We start from the raw sequence: 21,481 nt of genomic DNA, 5'->3' as shown, positions 1-21,481 counted from the left end.
ATGACAATTACAGAAGTTATGTATGAAGATTTGTCATGTTATGTATGAAGATTTCTCCTTTGCTTTTTTGCTGAGACTTCATATGAATACAAATTAGTGCCAATTCAGTGGTTTTATGATGTGAACACCTAAGTAACGTCGCTAACTCTTTTAGTACACATTCCACACAGGACAGTTTCATGGTAAAGATTGATAAGCATCAATGACAAAATAATAATAGATAAATTCCTCTCTTTGCACAGGCTGCTGAAGAGGTGGATGCTTAAGGGGAATCAAATTTGTGGAGGGAAAGGGAGTTTGTGTGTTCTGCTTGCTGTTCATTGATATTTGTTTTTGTAATTTAAGTCAGGGACACCTAGAGTCTTAGGTAGGTGTCCTTTTTCATTCTGTATAAATCTAAATAAATAAATAACAAAACTAAATAAATCAGTTTTGAAAAAATACACAATTAGAATACCATGTTAACTGTCTTTTGGTAGTATGCATTTAGTACCTTTATTCCAGCATTTCTTAGCATCTCCAGAGTTGGTCTAACATCAGCTTGTAGTTGATCCTCTACTCCAGTGAGGCAAAGCAATTCCATTTCTCTCTCCAAACTCTCCACAACAGCAGCCACCTTGAGGGCTCTATCATGTATGCTTAACTTTGCTTGGTTATATCGATTCTGTTCGCACAAACAAAAAACCCCAAGCCCCTTATTTTAGAGAGAGCTTGCTATCACTCATAAAGAGAAAATACATCTTCAGTTTGTCAATATTTGTTGACAATATCTCATGATGTAACATATTTAAATTTATCTAAATATCTTAAACCCAAGAACTAACAATTATGAAAAGTAAAATCCACTGTTTAATCAACACATTTTACGTCAGTATATCAGTGCAAGTTTCCTTGCCTGATCCTTAGAGTGAATCATGAGAAGACTTTATAAAAAGCAGGCCTCATGACACTTAAGTAGTGATTGTCCTTGTTTTTCAGAACTAATAGATTTTTGTGCTCCACTGAAACTCTAAAATTAACTTAATGAGGACCTCTGATGCTGTATAGCAGTAATCCAATAGTATAATAAACAAAACTAAACAGTATCCTGTGAAAGATTTTGGAATAGTTGCTAAGGAATGTCAAAAACTGATAGAATATCACAACACTTCTGTTTAAACACATCAATTATTACCGATATTTTAAATCAAAATTTGATCACATCATCTTAATAGAATACAAATAGTAGTATTCCTTATAAAGTGCTTTGCATTATTTGAGCTCAAGAGCTATGCTCGGAATACAGATTCCTCTCTATTTTCATACCTCAAAATCTTGGTACTGCTCTTCTGTTAATGACTTCTTGGCAACCACCAGAGTGCGCAATCCTTCTCGTGCCATGTTGCCACACTGGATAGACAAAAGTACAAAAGAAGAATGTAGGTAAAATAGCATGCTGTTCTGTACTACAGACCAACAATAGGGCATGTGGTACCTATCTTTACAGACAGGAATTACAGATTAACCAGCATCACTTTAATACTTGGAAATATATTGGAACAAATTATTAATCAATCAGTTTGTAAGCTTCTAGAGGATAACAGGATGATAAGTAATAGCCAACACAGATTTGTCAAGAAAAAAAATCATGTCAAACTAACCTCCTCTGATTAGGTTACTGGCCTAGGGGATCAGGGGAAGCAGAAGACATGATATATCTTGATTTTAATAAGCCTTCTGACACAGTCCAATATGGCACTCTAATTAATTAGTTAGGGAAACGTGGTCTAGATGAAATTACTATAAGGTGGGTGCACAACCGCTTGAAAAATCATACTCAAAGAATAGTTATCAGTGGTTCGCTGTCAAACTGGGTAGGTATATCTAAGAGTTAGAGGGGTTTTGTCATGGGTGAGATACTATTCATAATTTTCACTAATGGCTTTGATAATGGAGTAGAGAGTATGGTTATAAAATTTGTGGATGACACCAAGCTGGAAGGGGTTGCAAGCACTTTGGAGGACAGGATTAGAATTCAAAAAGCACCTTGATTAATTGGAGAAGTGGTCTGAAATTAACAAAATGAAATTCAATAAAGGCAAGCGCAAAATACTATACTTAGGAAGGAAAAAGCAAAAGCACAAATACAAAATTAGGGAATAACTGGTGAGGCAGTAGTACTGCTGAAAAGGATCGGGGGATTGTAGTGGATCACAAACTGAGTCAACAATGTGACGCAGTTGCAAAAAAGTTGCATTAATATAATTCTGGGGTATATTAACAGGAGGTACTTATTCCACTCTATCTGCCATTGGTGAGGCCTCAGCTGGAGTAATGTGTTCGGTTTTTTTGCACCACACTGTAAGTAAGATGTAGACAAGTTGGAGAGAGTCCAGAGAAAGCAAAAAAATTATAAAAAGTTTAGAAAATTTGATCCACGAGGAAAGGTAAAAATTGGGTATGTTTAATCTTGAGAAGAGAAGATAGAGGAGGAGCTTGATGATAATCTTCAAATATGTTAAGGGCTATTATAAAGAGGAAGTTGATCAATTGTTTTACATGTCCACCAATGGTAGCACAAGGAGTAATTGGTTTAATCTGAAGCAAAGGAGATTTAGATTAGATAATAGGAAAACAATTCTCACTATAAGAAGAGTTAAGTACTGGAACAGATTACCAATGGAGGTTGTGGAATCCTAGTCACTGGATGTTTTCAAGAAAAGACTAGACAACTGTCAGGTATACTAGACCCTGCCTCAGTGTGGGAGGCTGGAATTGATGAACTTTCAAGGTCCCCTCCAGCCCTACATTTCTATGATCTCCAAAACAGCTAATTTGGTTTTCTAGTCCCTCCTAGATTAGTCTGGACACTAGGTAAAATGATCTCCAACTAGTACACGGAGAAAGGAAAATTCAATTAAATGTGTGATATCAACATCCTGTGAGAGAATACATTTTGGCTAAGCAATCCAGTCTGAGAAACTTCTTAAGCAGTACAAACTTCAAAATCAACTAAAAAATGAACTAATCACAGAAAGTGCAATGAGCAAGGAAAGGTATTCAGGACAAGAGTTAAGATTTACTGGGAGGTGGAAGAGCCATGGTTTGAATGAAACTACTGCCTTTAGAAGACTGAATCTGGTGTCATAAATAAAGATAAAGGAATCACTAATCTTCCCTTTACTGCACATAAGGCATCCATCTACATGCTAAGAGAGCTAAAGTTCAGACTGTCATCTGTGCCACCCTGCAGAAAGCCACAAGGCTGAGTACAGAATTACAGGTAGGGTAATCTCTCTAGCACCACAACAAGCCCTGTAGCTGCCCAGGCTTCATAGTAAGATTGGTTTCTTTTGTGCATGCAGCATAGTGGTTTTAACCCAGCCTGATAACTCCTTTATCTCAAACATACCTTTTCCTTAGCCAAGCTGAGACAAATAAGTAATTTGGATCCTTGCGGAGAACCACACATTGAGAATAGCATCTGATACTACGGCTCATGAAATCTTAGTTGAAAAGATAATTCAAATCGGCTTTGATAAAAATGCTATAGTATACACTGAAAATTGGCTAAGAGGCTGTGATCTAAGTGGTAAAGTACTGAATTGGAGGAAGGTGCCTAGTGAGTTGTGCATAAATCTGTGTTAGAATAAGTACTATTTCAAATTTATATTCATGATTTATTAAGGAATACACAGCAAACAGATAATAAACAGAGGAGTTGTAAAACAGAAAAAACTCTGAAATAATACAAATATACCCAGAAATCTTAGAAACAGCAGAACTTAATACAATGTGATAATCTGTGAAAAATATAAGCTAATGGACATATAGAGAAAAATCATCCACAATGCAGATATTCAGTGGTAATGAGTAACATGGGAAGTAGTAATTCAGAAAGAGACTAAGGAGTAAAAATGGACAGCAAATTAAATATGTTTGCAATTGAATGACTGCAAAATAGGCTAATGTAAAGGGCTAAAAATGTATACTTGGATAGATCAATATTAAAGGGTAGGAGGTGGATGACAATAACAGTTGTGAAGCATGCAAACACCAAGTGGGGAGAGATTATTTTATGCGGTATGAAGGGATATAACTAGAAGTAATAGGATTAATTTTTTTAAAATGTAGTCTGAATATAAGGAAAATCTATCTGGCAGCATGGTATTTTAGGCTAGTTTTCCCCATTCTTTTGATAGTTAAGTCCCCCTTCAGAAAACTGAAACCAATTATGCCTCCTTCAACTCTCATGTGTTGTTAAAGGTTTACCTAAAATGGAGTAGATTGTGTATATCTTTAATATATTTCCTATTTTCTTACATGCTTCGATGGTCAATGAAACAGTTAACAATGCTGACATTTTAAAGTATCATGATTTGCATTTGAGTTAGTACCTATTGGAATGCATGGGGCAATTTACAACTCAGAGCTTTTGTTTCAGATCCTCTGCAAACTAAGACTACCATTTGTCATCCGTAACACTTGGGATACTTTTACAAGGTTTTCTTCATAGCATAACAGCTAGAGATGCTGGAGGACCATTGAGACACCTGTTCACACTCACCCTGGCTAGTCTTGGGCTATGGAATAATCTCTCAAGGTATGTGACAGAATCTGCATCATTTAGCATTTCTATTATAGACTGGACAAAGCAATAAAATATGTACTTCCACCTTAAAGCCCATTTCCCTGGGACAATCCTGCAATGGCTCCAAGGAGACTGACTATAGGGGACAGTGTCCTGAATCTGGTTGTTCAAAGTCACATGGACCCACAACTAGGAGAATTCCAGTAGCCTCACTTTTGTGATGTAGGGCTACCATGTGCCTCTACTCTTTCAGGCAGAGAAAACAATGACTGCAAACACAATATATACGTAATTCCCGGGGTAAGAGAGCCTGTATGAAAATCTTCTTAGATAAGGGTTTGACCCATCTAGCTGTTAAGAGACAAATGGGAGGCCCACAAATACAGAACATAAGCTCACGGGGCATTCCCTCTGCCTGTCCTCGTGGTGGAAATACTTCGATGATGGACTACCCTCTTGCAAATGACTCTGGTTGGGGCAGGGTAAAGAAAAAAAATGAAAATTGCCCCCTCAGCTAGGCAGAGATTGCAGCACAGATTTTCAAATGATAAAATCAAAATTCAAGTTAAAAAAATATTAGCTCAAAACTTTGCTCAGCACCACAGAGGTGTTTCCCCTTACTTTACACAAGAACAGATCTGGATTTCTCTGAAGCTAATGATCCTACCACAGTTATAAGTGATAGAAACTGAAATGAAATTTCCTTACTCCATGGATTGGTAGAAGATCATATTACACAGGCAGAAAGAATCTAGGGGCAGGTAAAATTATGGTTAAGATGGAATTTTCACTGATTTATAGCTTTACCTCCAAAATGTAACTAGGAGCTGAAAATGTATACGCTTTTTTCCCCTCAGCCTAGCTACCAACTTTCTTCTATCTTCTCTTAATTCCACTCATGAGGGTTTACGGTCAGTCACCAAATTGCAGGTGGAAAGTACTAGATGGGATTCATCGGAACCAGGGCTGGCCTTTGATATGGCCAGGCGAACGGGGCGAAAGCACACAGTCTCTCTCTCTCACACATGTGCACACACAGTGTCTCTTTCACACTCATCCCCCAACACATATTAGTATTATTAATTATTATTATTATTGTTGTTTCTCCTTGGTAATCCTGCAATGCACATATTTCTCTGTAATTTTATTCTTTCAAAGTGCTGTTATTTTAGTTTTTTGACTAGTCTGTGCATTTCATAATTTTATTTCTCTCTTATGCTAACATTTATTTCTTTGAGTAGTGAGCTCTAAAATGCCTAACCTGTCCTGGCTGGAGTAATTATCATTATTACTTTTATTATCGTATTGTGCTTTGTCAGTCATTATTTAAAGTGGTGCAATCGAATAATACTATCCTTCTAGAATGTAACTTTACTGTGTACTAACCTTAGCAGTGCCAGTTTAAAAAACATTAGCTAACATATAACTTTAGACACCGGGCAGATGACGGTCACTTATTTTCAAATTGTATTTTTAGTTGTATCTGTAAAATAACTTAAAATTTGCATGAAAATAAATACAGTTCCAACTAAGATACCAATAGCAATGATGGAGTCAAATGTTAGGGAGTCATGTACATGATTGTGATTGGTAAACATAAATGCCAGAATAAATTCCCTTTCCTAATAAAAGAGAAAAAAATCTTAATCACATATGTTATAATTAAGTACGTTTTTAGTGGAGTGAAAGACAATTGATAAAAATACAGTAGATAATGACAGTAACACAGAGTGTGTGTCTGTTAGAGAAAGTAAGCAGATTTTATTTATTTTTATTTATCTCTACTGAAGATAGTGTACAAAGTATCAAATATGTGTTTCTGATATCTGTGTTAAAGCTCCAGAACAGATACCTCAAGGTTTGGGATTGGGAATATCCTGCTGTATTATCTCCTGATTGTTCTAAATTTACATAGCAACTTTAAACGTGGCTTTAATTGGCATTAATACATATATTTTTTTTTTCTTTATATAACCATTAGATACAGCGCTCCTGTAAGCTTATTCCTGTTATCATCTGCAAAAAACCCCAGAGTTTTCAGTGTCTAAGTAGTCCCTGGAATTCCAGTTAAAGTTTCCTCCCACCCTCGCAAAATCTGAAATAGTGCCTCAGTGAGCTAGGAGTGGCCAGAGGGCTGTGGGCTTTGGCAAGATGCAGCCCCGTGTGACAGCACGAAGCCACCTTGAGCCACATGCCGAGCACCAGGCACCACAAGCCACAGCAGCAGCGCAGAAGGAAGGGTGGCAGTACACCATATACTATGCCACCCTTCCTTCTGCGCTGCTGCTGGTGAGGGCGTTGCCTTCAGAGCTGGGTGCTCGGCCAGCACCTGCCAGTATCAGGCTGCCCTGCCATTGCTTAATTTGTGCCAGGGCTGAGCTCTGGCATCTCTTTCAATACAAATTAAACACTGGGGGAGGCAGCGGGGCCCAGAGGTGATGGGCAGGGGGAAGCCCAGGGAGCCGAGGTGGTGGGGGCAGGGAAGAAGAAATACAAGTTCGCCCAGGGTGCCATTTTCCCTAATGCCAGCGCTGATCCGAACCATCAATGCATGATCCTTACTTAGCAACAGGATCACCTGCTGCTACTGAGCCATATGAAGAGCTGAATGCTTCCAGAGTACTGCAGACAAAGGCACCTACTCCCTGGCTGCTCTGGGGCTGGAGCACCCACAGGGAAAAAATGGTGGGTGCTGAACACCCACTGGCAGCCCCCCATCTGCTCTCCCCCACAGCATCTCCTGCCCACTGGTGGGCCCCACAGATCAGCGCTTCCCCCACCCTCCCCAATCAGCTGTTTCGCAGTATGCAGGAGGCTGCAGAGGAGAAGCGAGGATGAGATGTGCTCGGGAGAGGGGGCAGAACTGGGTGGGAAGAGGGAGGGTGGGAGTGGTGCAGGGGTAGGAAGAGGTGGGGCGGGAGTAAGGCCTTGGGGGAAGGGGTGGAGTGGGGGCAGGGCCTAGAGCAGAGCTGGGGGTCGAGCACCTCCCGGCACTTTGGAAAGCCAGTGCCTGTGATTGCAGAGAGACACGTGAAATTGGATAGAATAAAGTACTAAAGAATATATTCTAAAGCACAATCTTGTTCTAGCAAGATGTACTACAGTAAATAGACTTATAGTTTCCCCCCATCTTTAACAGTCATGAATTTCTTCCCGTAGTTACTTATCTGGAATAGCTAGAGACTGAATCAGAAAAAAACCTTCACTTTGGTTCTCCTATATGACAACACAGTATGCTACTGTTAGGTTACTAGGATTCCTCCTGCTAATCTTTTAAATAAGGAGACTTCCTTTTGACTGAAGTTTTAGAATTGGTTATACTAATCTTTTAGATGGTTAAAGCATATGCAATAGAGCCAAGCAATGACTGTCAAGGAAACTTCTTTGTAGCAAATGCGTTTCTTGCTGATCAAAAGACTACACCCTAAAAGTAGTCTTAAAAAAAAAAAAGCATAAAACAACTGTCTTAATGAAAAACAAGCCTGATGCTGCCTGTCTGGTGCAAAACACTTATTGATTGGACCTCATAATGTTAAATAAATTAAACAAGTATTTTACAATTAATTGTATATCATTATCGCCAAAAGTAATTTTTATGACATTTTGCTAGGTCTTCAGGGAGTTTAATTTATTCATGTCCCTGACTAAATCAAACCGCCCTGAAGCAGATATTGATTCATATTGCCAATACCATTATGAACATACATGGTGTGATCATTGTATTACCATATCGTCTGTATGCAGGGTCAGATTAGGATGATTACTGGTGCCTATTACAGCAACACAGTGGAAAATATTTAAGCAGTTTTGAAATGTAATCTGTGCAAATAAATATATATGTGGAGCTTATATTACTATAAAATTATGTTTATACACACTTGGTTAAGCAAATTTATTTAACTTTGGCTACATCCATGAAGATATTTCAGGATTCCCAGCCAATTGTAACAGTAAAGAGACTAATAGGTGCTATATATAGAATACTTCTCAAAAGTATTTGTGTTTTATGTGTACATTTGTTTTGGAAGGGACATTCAACATAACAAATATATCCCTAGTCTTAGGTTGCTACGTTGTTCAGTAAAACTGTTACCTCTGCTTTCCTTTCTTGGTTATACAAAATTTGGAAACAATTGCAAATCCTTAAAACCTATTCATGATACACTTAATTGTATTTCACAATCCATTACTGCTTTGATTCAAGATTTCCATTTCTGAACCTATTCCAATAACATCTGTGGTAAAGAAGACATTGTGGTTTCTCCTTCTGTTCTTTGCAAATTTCAGCTACAAAATATTTTCCCATGACAAAATAAAGTACTCAGTCCCTTCTACTTAATTTTCTGCTCCGTTCTACTCAGTTTTCATGATATTTCTTACCTCTTCTTCTAACCAGTCATTGTATTGTACAATGGTGGACATTGCGACATCTGCCCCTTTCATATAAAAGGTGATTTCCCCAGTAGATTCATCCTGCAATTTTAGAAAAACAGCAGAAGAAATATTTTGTCCACATTGTTTAATCAAAATGACCATAACTACAAAACAATCTTCTTATACTCTGATACAGTAAATAAATTTGAAATAGCCAATAGCAGTGACCATCCCCCTTTAACATATACATAGCACCTTTCATACAAGTTCTCAAAGCACTTTACAAAAAGGTCAGTGTTAGAGAGCTTATTCCTTCACTCTCCCAATTCCCTGGTCCTTCTCGCATGAACAGAGAGCAACAATACCCGAAGTCCGAAGGTGCAAACAATTCGATGTTTATTGGGGTGAACTTCCAGCAAGCTTAAATACAAGTTCCTTTTTCCTTATTTTCGAATCCCAACTTACTTCCTATTTGCCCCTAATTTATATAGTAATATTCTTACCTATACCTTAACCAATCATTCTACTGAAATTTAACTAACCAATCCTAACATATTGTAACATGATTAGCTAACCAATTATATCCCACCACCTTAATTAGTTTACACCCAGCAAAATTAATTATACAGCAGACAGAAACAATCACAGAACCAGACAGAGACCATGCCAATAAACAATAGCAAAGTGGGAACTATAATGACAAAACAATACAGAAGTGAGGATTTCACAACTACATCTATAAAGACATAAGAGTTTCCCAGCTGTGTCTATTGATAAGTGAGTTCTTACCAGACAGAAAACTATCAACCTCAATTTCCTTTTACATCTTCTAGGCACTTCCCTTTCTCTGGAGGTGATACGCACTATCAGGACAGGATTGTATTCCTAACAGCCCAATAGCACCTTCTTTCAATGTGACTACTTTGGAATGTGAGGATGTGACCGGTCGCTTCCCAGCTTATGGCTGCCTCTGTCGCTTAGCCAAAGGCCTTAGCCTAAGAACAGGGCCTCAGACTGTCACAATAAGAGACGGACCTTACACTGGCAGACAGTGATTCTGATTCTTTCTTTTATACCTCTAACTAGCCAAGTGATAAGAATACACCTAAATTCTTAAAGTACAGGACTTTACAGACAGGCCTGAATATCTATATCTTAACAGTCAGCAAGTTTTATTACCCAATTTAATTAATTTTATCCATAAAAATGTGCACATCTTAGCCTTTTGGGGCATATTCACAACTAAAATCCACAAACTGATAGGGTAAACTGAATGCACCACATTTTATACATTGAGAGAAACTGAGGAAGAGAGGCAATGTCCCAAATTTTCAAAAAATGATCTCTAATTTTGGGGGTCTCAGTTTTTGGGAGCCCAACTTTACATATCTAAGGTCTGATTTACAGAGGTGCTGAACACTTACAATTCCAAATGAAGTCAATGCACGATACAGGTGCTCGGCATTTTTGGAAATTAGTCCTTAAATAGCTAAAATTTGGTTGCTCTAAAAATGGAGGCAAAATTACAGGGGTCACTTTTGAATAGTGGGCCTAAATGATTTGCCCAAGATCACAAAGTGCATCAGTGGCAGAGTTGAAAATAAAGCCTGGATTTCTTAACTCCTAGACTCTGTTCTAACTACTGGAAGGTTCTTCCTCTTTTGTGATATACAGCACAAATACATTTCTGTATTAAAGCTGACACCTTTCCCTCAGATACATAAGTCTTCCCATTAAGATCATACGTAGGGCTGCTGATTTTAGGTTTTAACTGATAACACTGACAAAACACTCCCAATTAAAAAATAAAATAAAAAATAAAATTGGTGTTCATCCAATAAACACTGGAAAAACACTGGAAATGGTTATTTGTATCTAAAGGTCTATCTGCATGGAGCAGTAACATGGACCCCAGTAACAGGGGTGTGATTTATAAAACACACAAACATGTTGCACATTGACTGGCCTGTGTGGCCTGTGCTAGTGTGCACTAAAGGTTCCCTTGTGTGCTTAAACGTAGTGCTGTTTGAAACAGTACTATGTTAAAGTGCACCAAGGAACATTACGAAGAGATACTCAGAGTATACTGCCATAACGAGTAATGTATGAAACATACATTACTCATCACTTTTTCATACTATGAAAAAGCCCTGAATTTTGGACACCTATATAAAACTCACATGACTGGAGTACTGTCATGGATGGATCTGAGATGTTCAGGAAGGACAGGCAGGGCAGAAAAGGTGGGGGAGTTGCACTGTATGTAAGAGAGCAGTATGACTGCTCAGAGCTCAAGAATGAAACTGCAGAAAAACCTGAGTGTCTCTGGATTAAGTTTAGAAGTGTGAGCAACAAGGGTGATGTCGTGGTGGGAGTCTACTATAGACCACCGGACCAGGGGGATGAGGAGGACGAGGCTTTCTTCCGGCAACTCGCAGAAGTTACTAGATCGCACGCCCTGGTTCTCATGGGAGACTTCAATCACCCTGATATCTCCTGGGAGAGCAATACAGCGGTGCACAGACAATCTAGGAAGTTTTTGGAAAATGTAGGGGACAATTTCCTGGTGCAAGTGCTGGAGGAACCAACTATGGGCAGAGCTCTGCTTGACCTGCTGCTCACAAACCAGGAAGAATTAGTAGGGGAAGCAAAAGTGGATGGGAACCTGAGAGGCAGTGACCATGAGATGGTCGAGTTCAGGATCCTGACACAAGAAAGAAAGGAAAGCAGCAGAATACGGATCCTGGACTTCAGAAAAGCGGACTTTGACTCCCTCAGGGAACTGATGGGCAAGATCCCGTGGGAGAATAACATGAGGGGGGAAGGAGTCCAGGAGAGCTGGCTGTATTTTAAAGAATCCTTATTGAGGTTACAGGGACAAACCATCCGATGTATAGAAAGAATAGTAAATATGGGAGGCGACCAGCTTTGCTTAACAGTGAAATCCTTGCTGATCTTAAATACAAAAAAGAAGCTTACAAGAAGTGGAAGACTGGACAAATGACCAGGGATGAGTATAAAAATATTGCTCGGGCATGCAGGAGTGAAATCAGGAAGGCCAAATCACACCTGGAGTTGCAGATAGCAAGAGATGTTAAGAGTAACAAGAAGGGTTTCTTCAGGTATGTTAGCAACAAGAAGAAAGTCAAGGAAAGTGTGGGCCCCTTACTGAATGAGGGAGGCAACCTAGTGACAGACGATATGGAAAAAAGCTAATGTACTCAATGCTTTTTTTGCCTCTGTCTTCACGAACAAGGTCAGCTCCCAGACTGCTGCACTGGGCAGCACAGCTTGGGGAGGAGGTGGCCAGCCCTCTGTGGAGAAAGAAGTGGTTCGGGACTATTTAGAAAAGCTGGATGTGCACAAGTCCATGGGGCCGGATGCGTTGCATCCGAGAGTGATAAAGGAGTTGGCGGATGTGATTGCAGAGCCATTGGCCATTATCTTTGAAAACTCATGGCGATCCAGGGAAGTCCCGGACGACTGGAAAAAGGCTAATGTAGTGCCCATCTTTAAAAAAGGGAAGAAGGAGGATCCTGGGAACTACAGGCCAGTCAGCCTCACCTCAGTCCCTGGAAAAATCATGGAGCAGGTCCTCAAGGAATCAATTCTGAAGCACTTAGAGGAGAGGAAAGTGATCAGGAACAGTCAGCGTGGATTCACCAAGGGCAAGCCATGCCTGACTAATCTAATTGCCTTCTATGATGAGATAACTGGCTCTGTGGATGAAGGGAAAGTGGTGGACGTGTTGTTCCTTGACTTTAGCAAAGCTTTTGATATGGTCTCCCACAGTATTCTTGCCAGCAAGTTAAAGAAGTATGGGCTGGATGAATGCACTATAAGATGGGAAGAAAATTGGCCAGATTGTCGGGCTCAACGGGTAGTGATCAATGGCTCCATGTCTAGTTGGCAGCTGGTATCAAGTGGAGTGCCCCAAGGGTCGGTCCTGGGGCCGGTTTTGCTCAATATCTTCATAAATGATCTGGAGGATGGTGTGGATTGCACCTTCAGCAAGTTTGCAGATGACACTAAACTGGGAGGAGAGGTAAATATGCTGGAGGGTAGGGATAGGATACAGAGGGACCTAGACAAATTAGAGGATTGGGCCAAAAGAAATCTGATGAGGTTCAACAAGGACAAGTGCAGAGTCCTGCACTTAGGACAGAAGAATCCAATGCACCGCTACAGACTAGGGACCAAATGGCTAGGCAGCAGTTCTGCAGAAAAGGACCTAGGGGTTACAGTGGATGAGAACCTGGATATGAGTCAACAGTGTGCCCTTGTTGCCAAGAAGGCCAATGGCATTTTGGGATGTATAAGTAGGGGCACTGCCAGCAGATCGAGGGACGTGATCATTCCCCTCTATTCGACACTGGTGAGGCCTCATCTGGAGTACTGTGTCCAGTTTTGGGCCCCGCACTACAAGAAGGATGTGGAAAAATTGGAAAGAGTCCAGCGGAGGGCAACAAAAATGATTAGGGGTCTGGAACACATGAGTTATGAGGAGAGGCTGAGGGAACTGGGGATGTTTAGTCTACGGAAGAGAAGAATGAGGGGGGATTTGATAGCTGCTTTCAACTACCTGAAAGGGGGTTCCAAAGAGGATGGCTCTAGACTGTTCTCAGTGGCAGCAGATGACAGAACAAGGAGTAATGGTCTCAAGTTGCAGTGGGGGAAATTTAGGTTGGATATTAGGAAAAACTTTTTCACTAGGAGGGTGGTGAAACACTGGAATGCGTTACCTAGGGAGGTGGTGGAATCTCCTTCCTTAAAAGTTTTTAAGGTCAGGCTTGACCTACCTGGGATGATTTAATTGGGGATTGGTCCTGCTTTGAGCAGGGGGTTGGACTAGATGACCTCCTGAGGTCCCTTCCAACCCTGATATTCTATGATTCTATGAAACTCCAATACTGCTAAAAATAAATGAAGCCCTAAAGAAAAGAAAAACCAGAAGCCCTAATTATACATTATTATATGTATAGTATAAAATGTAGGCTAAGTGATTTGAAAATGGAAAGAGGACAATATTCCTATCCAGAAGTGCTTACAATCCAGTTAGACAATAGAAATAGGAAGGCTGGAGATATTGTATACTTCTTTAAGAAGTTGCATTGTATTTTAATGAAAAATAATTTGATACAATGATACAGTAATACAAAGTCACATAATATCGCTCAAATCGTTATTCCACAATTTACAAATCACTTTCTTAATAAAGTCTAAAGATATTTTTGTGCAGATGCACTTCCCCAGAAGTGACTGGTAATATAATTACCAATTAAACTTTATGACCATAAAATATTGCTAAACTTTTTGTAAAATACACTTTATTTTACAACCAAGTTCTAAAAATCAAAAATAGACAACAGAATTGCCAGCTTCTGAGGTCAGTCCTTTTGTTATCAAAGTATTTCCACCTACATTTTACAAAAACAATCCTAATTCAATTTATTCTTCCTTGTATTATTATGGAGTATTTTTGGTTGTTGTGGTTGAGGTTGTTTCAACATTTCCCTTAGGAACCTCTATTTCTAGCACTTTGGTCAGGATCCACAAAGGGACCTAGGTATTGCAATGCTGAGTGCTGCAATGCCTACCTTTTAGGTGCCTAGAAAAATCACAGGAACAACACTGCAATCCACAACACCTGAAAATGGAACAGCTTCAACAGGAGAGACTGAAGGAGTCCTACATCAGAATATCCCATAGCTCACTTGTTAGACCATTCTCCTGAAGAATAGGAAACCCCTGTTCACATCATTTGTTCCCCTCAGGCAGAAGGGAACTGAAACTGAGTCTTCCATATCCCAGGCAATTGCTCTAACCACTGAGCTATAAGTTATAAGGTAGGCACCACCACTACCACCAGCCAGATTTTGAGTAAGACCTACTCTAGTAGGCGGCCTCTGAGCAAGCCTACCTGATTGGACCCTGTACATAAGATAGGCGGGTGAATGCCCATCTTCCCCTGGTTTGTGGACCACTCTGGGGAGTAGGAAAGAGATAAATGTCTAGAGTGGGGCAGCACTGTGCATGCCCAGATGTAAAAATATTAGGTGTTTAGAGATTTTTTACCCTGAAAACTTAGGTACCTACAGAATTAGGAGTTATGAGGATCACAGTGAAGACTAAAACTAGGACATGTGTGCCTAAACCTCAGACTTAGGGAATGTTTACACTGCAGTTAGGCACATGGCTGGCCTGTGCCAGCTGACTCGGGCTTGTGGAGTTCAAGCTTAGGGGCCTGTTTAACTGCAGTGTAGACTTCTGGGCTTGGAATGGAGCCCAGGCTCTGCGACCCCGTGAGATGGGAGGGTCCCAGAGCTTGGGCTGCACCTGAGCCTGTAAATCTACATTGCAATTAAAGAACCCCGCAGCCTGAACCCTGGGAGACTGAGTCAGCTGGCACAGGCCAGCCCTGGGTTTTTAATTGCAGTGTAGACACACCCTTCGGCACCTAAGAACCTTTGTGGATCTGCGCCCTTGTGTCTCAGCCACTGTGAGTCACTAACTTGCCCCTGTATATTAAAGTACATTTGGTACTTGAATATTACTCTTAAGTCTTGGAACTTTAACAGAACTATAATAGGTACAATGGGGAAATTAAAACTGGAGTTTTAGGTTGTGATTGTGGAAGCTGCTCTATACATGAAGTATTGAAGTCAATTTGGCCCCATGTTGTTGGAGAGTTCCACCTAAATGGAGCATCTTGCAGCAGAGACAGTCTTAATTTTTTACAGTATCTTGTTGAATATCTTGTTGACAAACGAGTGTTATTTACAAACCTTCCAAGTTTTATGTTTGAAACATTTGAAAAATATGTAAACTATCCATACTTTGAAATGTTATATTGAGTAAACAGGTACACTGTAATAAAAAAAGCTCTTAGTAAAAACAAACAATTTAAAGAATATTTAAAACATTTACCCGGACTATGATTCCCATGCGTTTGCTCTCAGATGTGAAGGGGAAAACTTGCAGAATATAATATGTCAGAATCTGTCCTCCTGGAGTCTTCAGCTGCATTGAGGTCAGATCCCTGTTAACCAGAGTAAGACCAACACTCTCTGTCCATTGTACCAGAGCTACCTAAAGAAAAGCATGTTGAAGAGTTAAAGGTCAATTATACCCTTGTGTAAACTACACTAAAGCCAAACAACTGACTTCAGGTTAAAGGTCAAGACTCTTCCTAAGCCACTAAGAAAAACAAACCTCATGTACAGTGGAAGAGAATTTAAGCATGGAAATATTTTTGTATAAGATGAAAATATAACAATAAGGGTACATGTATTTTTATAAACTCACTATAAAGCACATAAACAGGTTTATTTGGGTTTACTTCTCATGCACAGAAAGTTATTTACTGAAGAGAGGTTGTACCATCATTAGAGTGTACCGTGCAGAAATATTTTCCTGTACTAGTAGTTTAGTTCTAGTACTGAAATGGGTTGTTTTTTCTAAAGGAATGTGTTCATTTAGAGTTAACAGAGGACATATCAAAGGGTGTATGCAAAACATAATACAATAATTGTTTTCTACAATGTTCATAAAAACATTAATAAAAAACCAATGAATACAAAGTAATGGGAGTAATTCAGCGTTAAGCATTTTTTGTAACTTTGTAGTTTCATAGATGTTTACTTATTACAATTTTTAAACAGACAACAAAAAGCTTGTAACTTGTAACTTAATGTTTTTCAGCATACTGTAGTCACTTAAACGTATAAGCTGATTACTTTTCTTATAAAATGTACTATATCAGGGTTTCTGCCTAGTAAACCACATATGAAACAACCCTTTACAAATCTAGATCAACCAAAAGTGCTTCGAGAAGTAGTCTGTTTTCCTTAGGGTGGTGATGGGGGGACTACTGCATTGTACAAATTTCATAAGCACTGGCTACAATTAATTCCATTGCATCTTGAATACACACCCTAGGGAACTGCAAAAGAATTATGGAGAACTTCATATTTTTCCTCTAATGAAGCAGCATTTTTGAAAAGTTGCTAAACTTAGTAGCATGCTACTTACCTTCTGTTTTGTGCACAATGTTCTTTAGATACTGCGGTACCCTATTTTTCAATAGCGTTATAATGACCATTGGAATTATTTAGCAAAAAATGGTTAAGTTAGGAAACCTGCTTTATCACTCTTTGATATACAAAAACATTCCATAGTCTTTTATTGGGTAATATATGCAAATAGATTTATCCTCCAAAATTCTACTCCTCTGCCCTCTCCCCATTTATCAAACCTCACCAAGGGCTGGATTAGGTGTCTAATTACCTTTAAAAATCTAGCCCTAAGTTTTTAAGAATGAAACTGACTATTGTGCTGAGGGCCAACATAAGCGGGTCTTTGTACAGGGCCTCTGCATTGGAGTCAATTTCGTTCCCAAAAGTTAAACCTAAACTGGCATAAAGCAGTACTGAAATCTTCAGCTGGAGTCAATTGTCATAGCTCCATTGACTTCAGTAGAGTCATGACAATTGATGTCAGCTGAGAATCTGCCCCAAGGTGAGTAGATCACTTTATGTAGCCCCTTATGGGAAGTTAAATTAGAAGGAGGTTGGCCTGAGTGCTCTAACAAACTAATACAGGATATTGTCAGTGCCTGTAAATTCACTGTAGCACCAATAAATGAAAATATGGAAAAGAGATAGTTGCTGGAAGAGAATAAGAACATTTTAAAAACAACATTTTTAGTTCCAAAATCACAGTGAAAGTCTATTAAAGATTTTCTTCTACAATAAAACTACCACATAAGCTGCAAATGATCCAATACTCCCAAGGTTAATTTTCAATTTTCACAGTGAAAGGTTACTATTACATTCTGACCTGTAAATTGCATCTTTCTGCTAATACCCTATCATCTCATTTGTGTCCCTTTGCAGCTAGGACTTAAGCGTTCTATATTTGGTGACTCACATGTGTTTATTATTTAGTTCATGCTTGGCTTCACAGACCATTTGAGTTAGTAGTTTGTAACACAGTCATTTTAGATTATACCTGGGCTACAACTCTATTAAGTTTGTTTAGAATTGATCACTAGTGGTACTGTAATCTAGCTGGATAATAAGGCACAAGAGTCAACTGTGTGGTTGAAAGGCTTCAGTTTAAGACAATCATATTAACTTTACATTGGTACCAGCCAGTTAAAACATGTGTTTGACCAACAGGACCCTGACAGTATCGAGACTGATATTGTTAAGTCCTAGCTTCACATGCCCAGAGTTCTCTAAATTGATTCCCCAAATATTGTTCTGTCCATGCGAAAACAGGCTGTCCTCCTGCAAGATTTCTTTATGCCTGAACTTGGTACTAAAGGGCCAATTTCCATCAAAGGATGGCTTAACCTCACTCTTCTTATCTTCCTGTTTGCTCCAACTCTGTACTTGGGTTTCAGTCATAGGCAGCTTGGGGGTCCTTGGGGAAAAAGTGTCAAGCTCTTTCTGAAGAGTTAAGGATTGCTGTACAAAATGACCAGCAAAAGTCTGGATTAGCTGCAAAAAGGGATTCAAAGCAGAGAAGAATGCTTATACAGGGAAAGAAATTTTACTAAATAGGACAGTGTGGGCAGCATAGTCACTAAAAAAACCGAAAACAAAAACCAAACACCGCAGGCTACAAATTATTTTAATTAGAGTTAGTCTTAGTTGTATTGTGTTTAACTTTACCATTGGAAGATTTTAACCTCTTTAATATGCTTGATTTTATACTTATATCATTATAAAGCTGAACTGCTCTTTTCTATTTAGTGTTAATTTGAGGTTTGGCACATCGAATGTTTTGGATCAGATAATTTGTTTCTTTAGAAAAAGTGGTAAGAATAAATATACTCTCTCTCAAGTTAAAAATGAATATAAATGTTAATAGTTCAACCTTAAAAGGACACAAACTCTCTACTTTTTAAATATAAAGCAGACACTTTATTCGCTTATGCTAAGATTTTTAAAAATAGGAGTCTAATCTTGGGCTCCTAAATTAATGTTTCTGCACCTAAATAAGTGGTCTGATTTTCAAACATGCTGAACACTTGCATTTCCTTTTGACGTCAATAGAAGCTGCTTGGTTTTCATGACTTTTAAAAATCAGGCCACTAAATTAAAATCCTAACTTTAGGCTCCTATTTTTAAAAATTCGGGTGTTAGCATATGTTACAGATGTATATACATAGCATATTTAGCAAATATACATACTATATTTTGGCTAACAACTATGAGAATTTGGGGTTCTTATTTTGGGTAATATTTCCCATATTTTCTGTCATAGCAATAAGAACACATTAAAAGTGACGAAAAATAAAAACAAACAATATTTAAGTTACATTCCTTATTTCATATACTTTTGACTTTTATGAAAATTAGATTTGAATGATATCCTTGGTTTTACTTTTTCAACTAAACATTGGTTTAATATATGTATTTTTGAAGGCAGAATACTTTTGGTTAAAAGACATTTCAGTGCTAAAAATATAATGACCAGCTGCAAAGTGGGGGGGGGGGGGGGGAGGAGGGGGAGATATATAAAGAAGTATTAATAGTAGAATTGGCATGAATACCCAAACTGCAATGTTATTAGTCACTGTTGCATATCTTGTGAGGTACACACAAAATGAGGCAGGGCTCCACAAGAGCCATTAGTAGCTTGCAAAACACTGCACACTCCTTTCATTTAATAATTTGGCAACCTAGCCATCCTGTCTACTTAAATATTGTATCATTTGCCTAACAAAAGCACAAAATGAAAGATGTAAAACTAAACTGGAAGTTTCTAGAAAACTCCATAAAAATAGATAAGGTTGCTAAATGAGAACAATGTAGTTACCTATCACATCTGTCACAAAACCCTAGTATTTATTAAAGATAAGAAAATGAATGGTTAAGGACATCATAAATCTTACATTGCATATACAACCAAACATTATTCTAATCAAGTAATAAAATGCATATTTTATAACACAGCTATCTTAACTCTAACCTAAAATAAATACTATTCTTTCATCAATCTCAAAATATAAATAGCCTTTTGAAAAAGAAATAAAATGTGTATATGTACACACAGTTGTCACACTGATCAGCCTGAAAAACTCAACCTACATAATTTTATTATTAATCACTAATGTTCTATGTTTTCCCCACTAAACTTCATCTGTAACTTTATTCTTAGGAAACAGCAGTAACAAATTATTTACTGCAAAATTATGCATGTCAATTAATACAGATATTAACTGATAATATTTCGTATTTAACAAGTTAAGAAAGATACTTTAAAAAAACTCCCAAGCCTCAAGTCAACAATGTTATTAGTCAGAGTTAAGGTTGATGTTTTTGATGAAATATGCATTGTTCAAGATATGCAGGAGAATGAAACACAGACCCAACAGTGGATTTTTAAGTGCAAAGCCTAGCCATTTGGGTGGGAGGAAGAGTCAGAGAAGCCTCATCTCTTTTCCTGTCTTATCTTCACAGAGGCACAATCTTCATATGAATTCTGAAAAGAAGAGGTAGGAGGAAGGCTTCAGAGCCTGTCTTTCCCTTCCCCTCTCACGAGCTCAGGAGCTGTCTGTTCCTCAGCTCCCTAGCCAAACACCCCCTACTTGCTGAGACTGGGGACACAGCGGCATTCCTTTATAACATGATCAGAATAATGCATTTGTTTGTTAGTGCTGGGGGTTGCATAGGATTTCTGTTCTTAACTATTCCTCTCCACATTTTTAAGTGATTAGTTTTTATTAATGATGTGATATTTAACTTGTGTTTATACAGTTGTTTTTTTTTTTTAAAGGACGTTGTCACACTACCAACCCCTATGACTCCTCTGTACCACTCCAGCAATGTAGAGTAGCTGGAAATGCAGTATTTCGGTACAGTCGGTCAGAAATCCAAGTTTCCATTTTGCGGGAAAATCTGACATTTTGAATTTTCCTTTAGTCCTGAACAGGGAGAAAAAGTCAGTATTTTGAAATTTACTGCAGAATGGAAATGGCTAAATATTTCATTTTGGAAACATCAAAATAACTATCCAAATTTTTAGTTTTGATAATGTCAAAACATTAAACTATAAAATACATATACAATAAAACATTAAAATAAATTAAAAGTTAAAGAAATAAATCAAAAGTCAGAACAAAAAAAGTCTAAATGAAATATTCCATTTTGATTCATATTTCAAAAATTTTCTGCTGGAAATTTTATTCAAATTGACACATTCCTGTGAAACGTTTTGATTTTGAGAAAGTAGCATTATCCAACAGAAAATTGTTATACTGAATTTTTTTCAGCCAGTTCTCATTTCTGGATACATGGATATCCCCCTGATGTATCCAGTTCTAGGCAACCCTCCCGCCCCCACACTTGGCATAGGGAACATAACCAAGGAAGGGGGATATCTGGAGCACTGCTGTGTTTTGGAGTTCTCCAATTGCTAGAATGGCCCACAGGGGCTGTTACAGCTTGGTGCAAGGTAGGGTATATCTACATTTTGAACTGGGGATGTAATTTCCAGTTTGAGGAGACGTACTCGCATTAGCTGTAA

At 38.5% G+C, this 21,481-nt stretch overlaps 1 protein-coding gene across 2 annotated transcripts in view; it reads right to left on the bottom strand.

The window, feature by feature from the left end:
* The window catches only part of ATP9B (ATPase phospholipid transporting 9B (putative)), a 283,165-nt gene that overhangs the window by 19,680 nt on the left and 242,004 nt on the right, over positions 1-21,481 (bottom strand). For both annotated transcript variants that reach the window (XM_074944742.1, XM_074944743.1), the window contains exons 16-19: positions 15,872-16,033; positions 8,951-9,043; positions 1,306-1,389; positions 494-664 (exon numbers count right to left, since the gene is read on the bottom strand). In XM_074944742.1, the coding sequence (XP_074800843.1) occupies positions 494-664; positions 1,306-1,389; positions 8,951-9,043; positions 15,872-16,033 (510 nt within the window). The remainder of the gene's footprint in view (positions 1-493; positions 665-1,305; positions 1,390-8,950; positions 9,044-15,871; positions 16,034-21,481) is intronic.

The sequence above is a fragment of the Natator depressus genome, chromosome 2, assembly GCF_965152275.1.
Source record: "Natator depressus isolate rNatDep1 chromosome 2, rNatDep2.hap1, whole genome shotgun sequence".
Taxonomy (NCBI): domain Eukaryota; kingdom Metazoa; phylum Chordata; order Testudines; family Cheloniidae; genus Natator; species Natator depressus.
The sequence above is the reverse complement of the archived record's forward strand: the minus strand, read 5'-3'. Positions and strand labels throughout refer to the sequence as shown.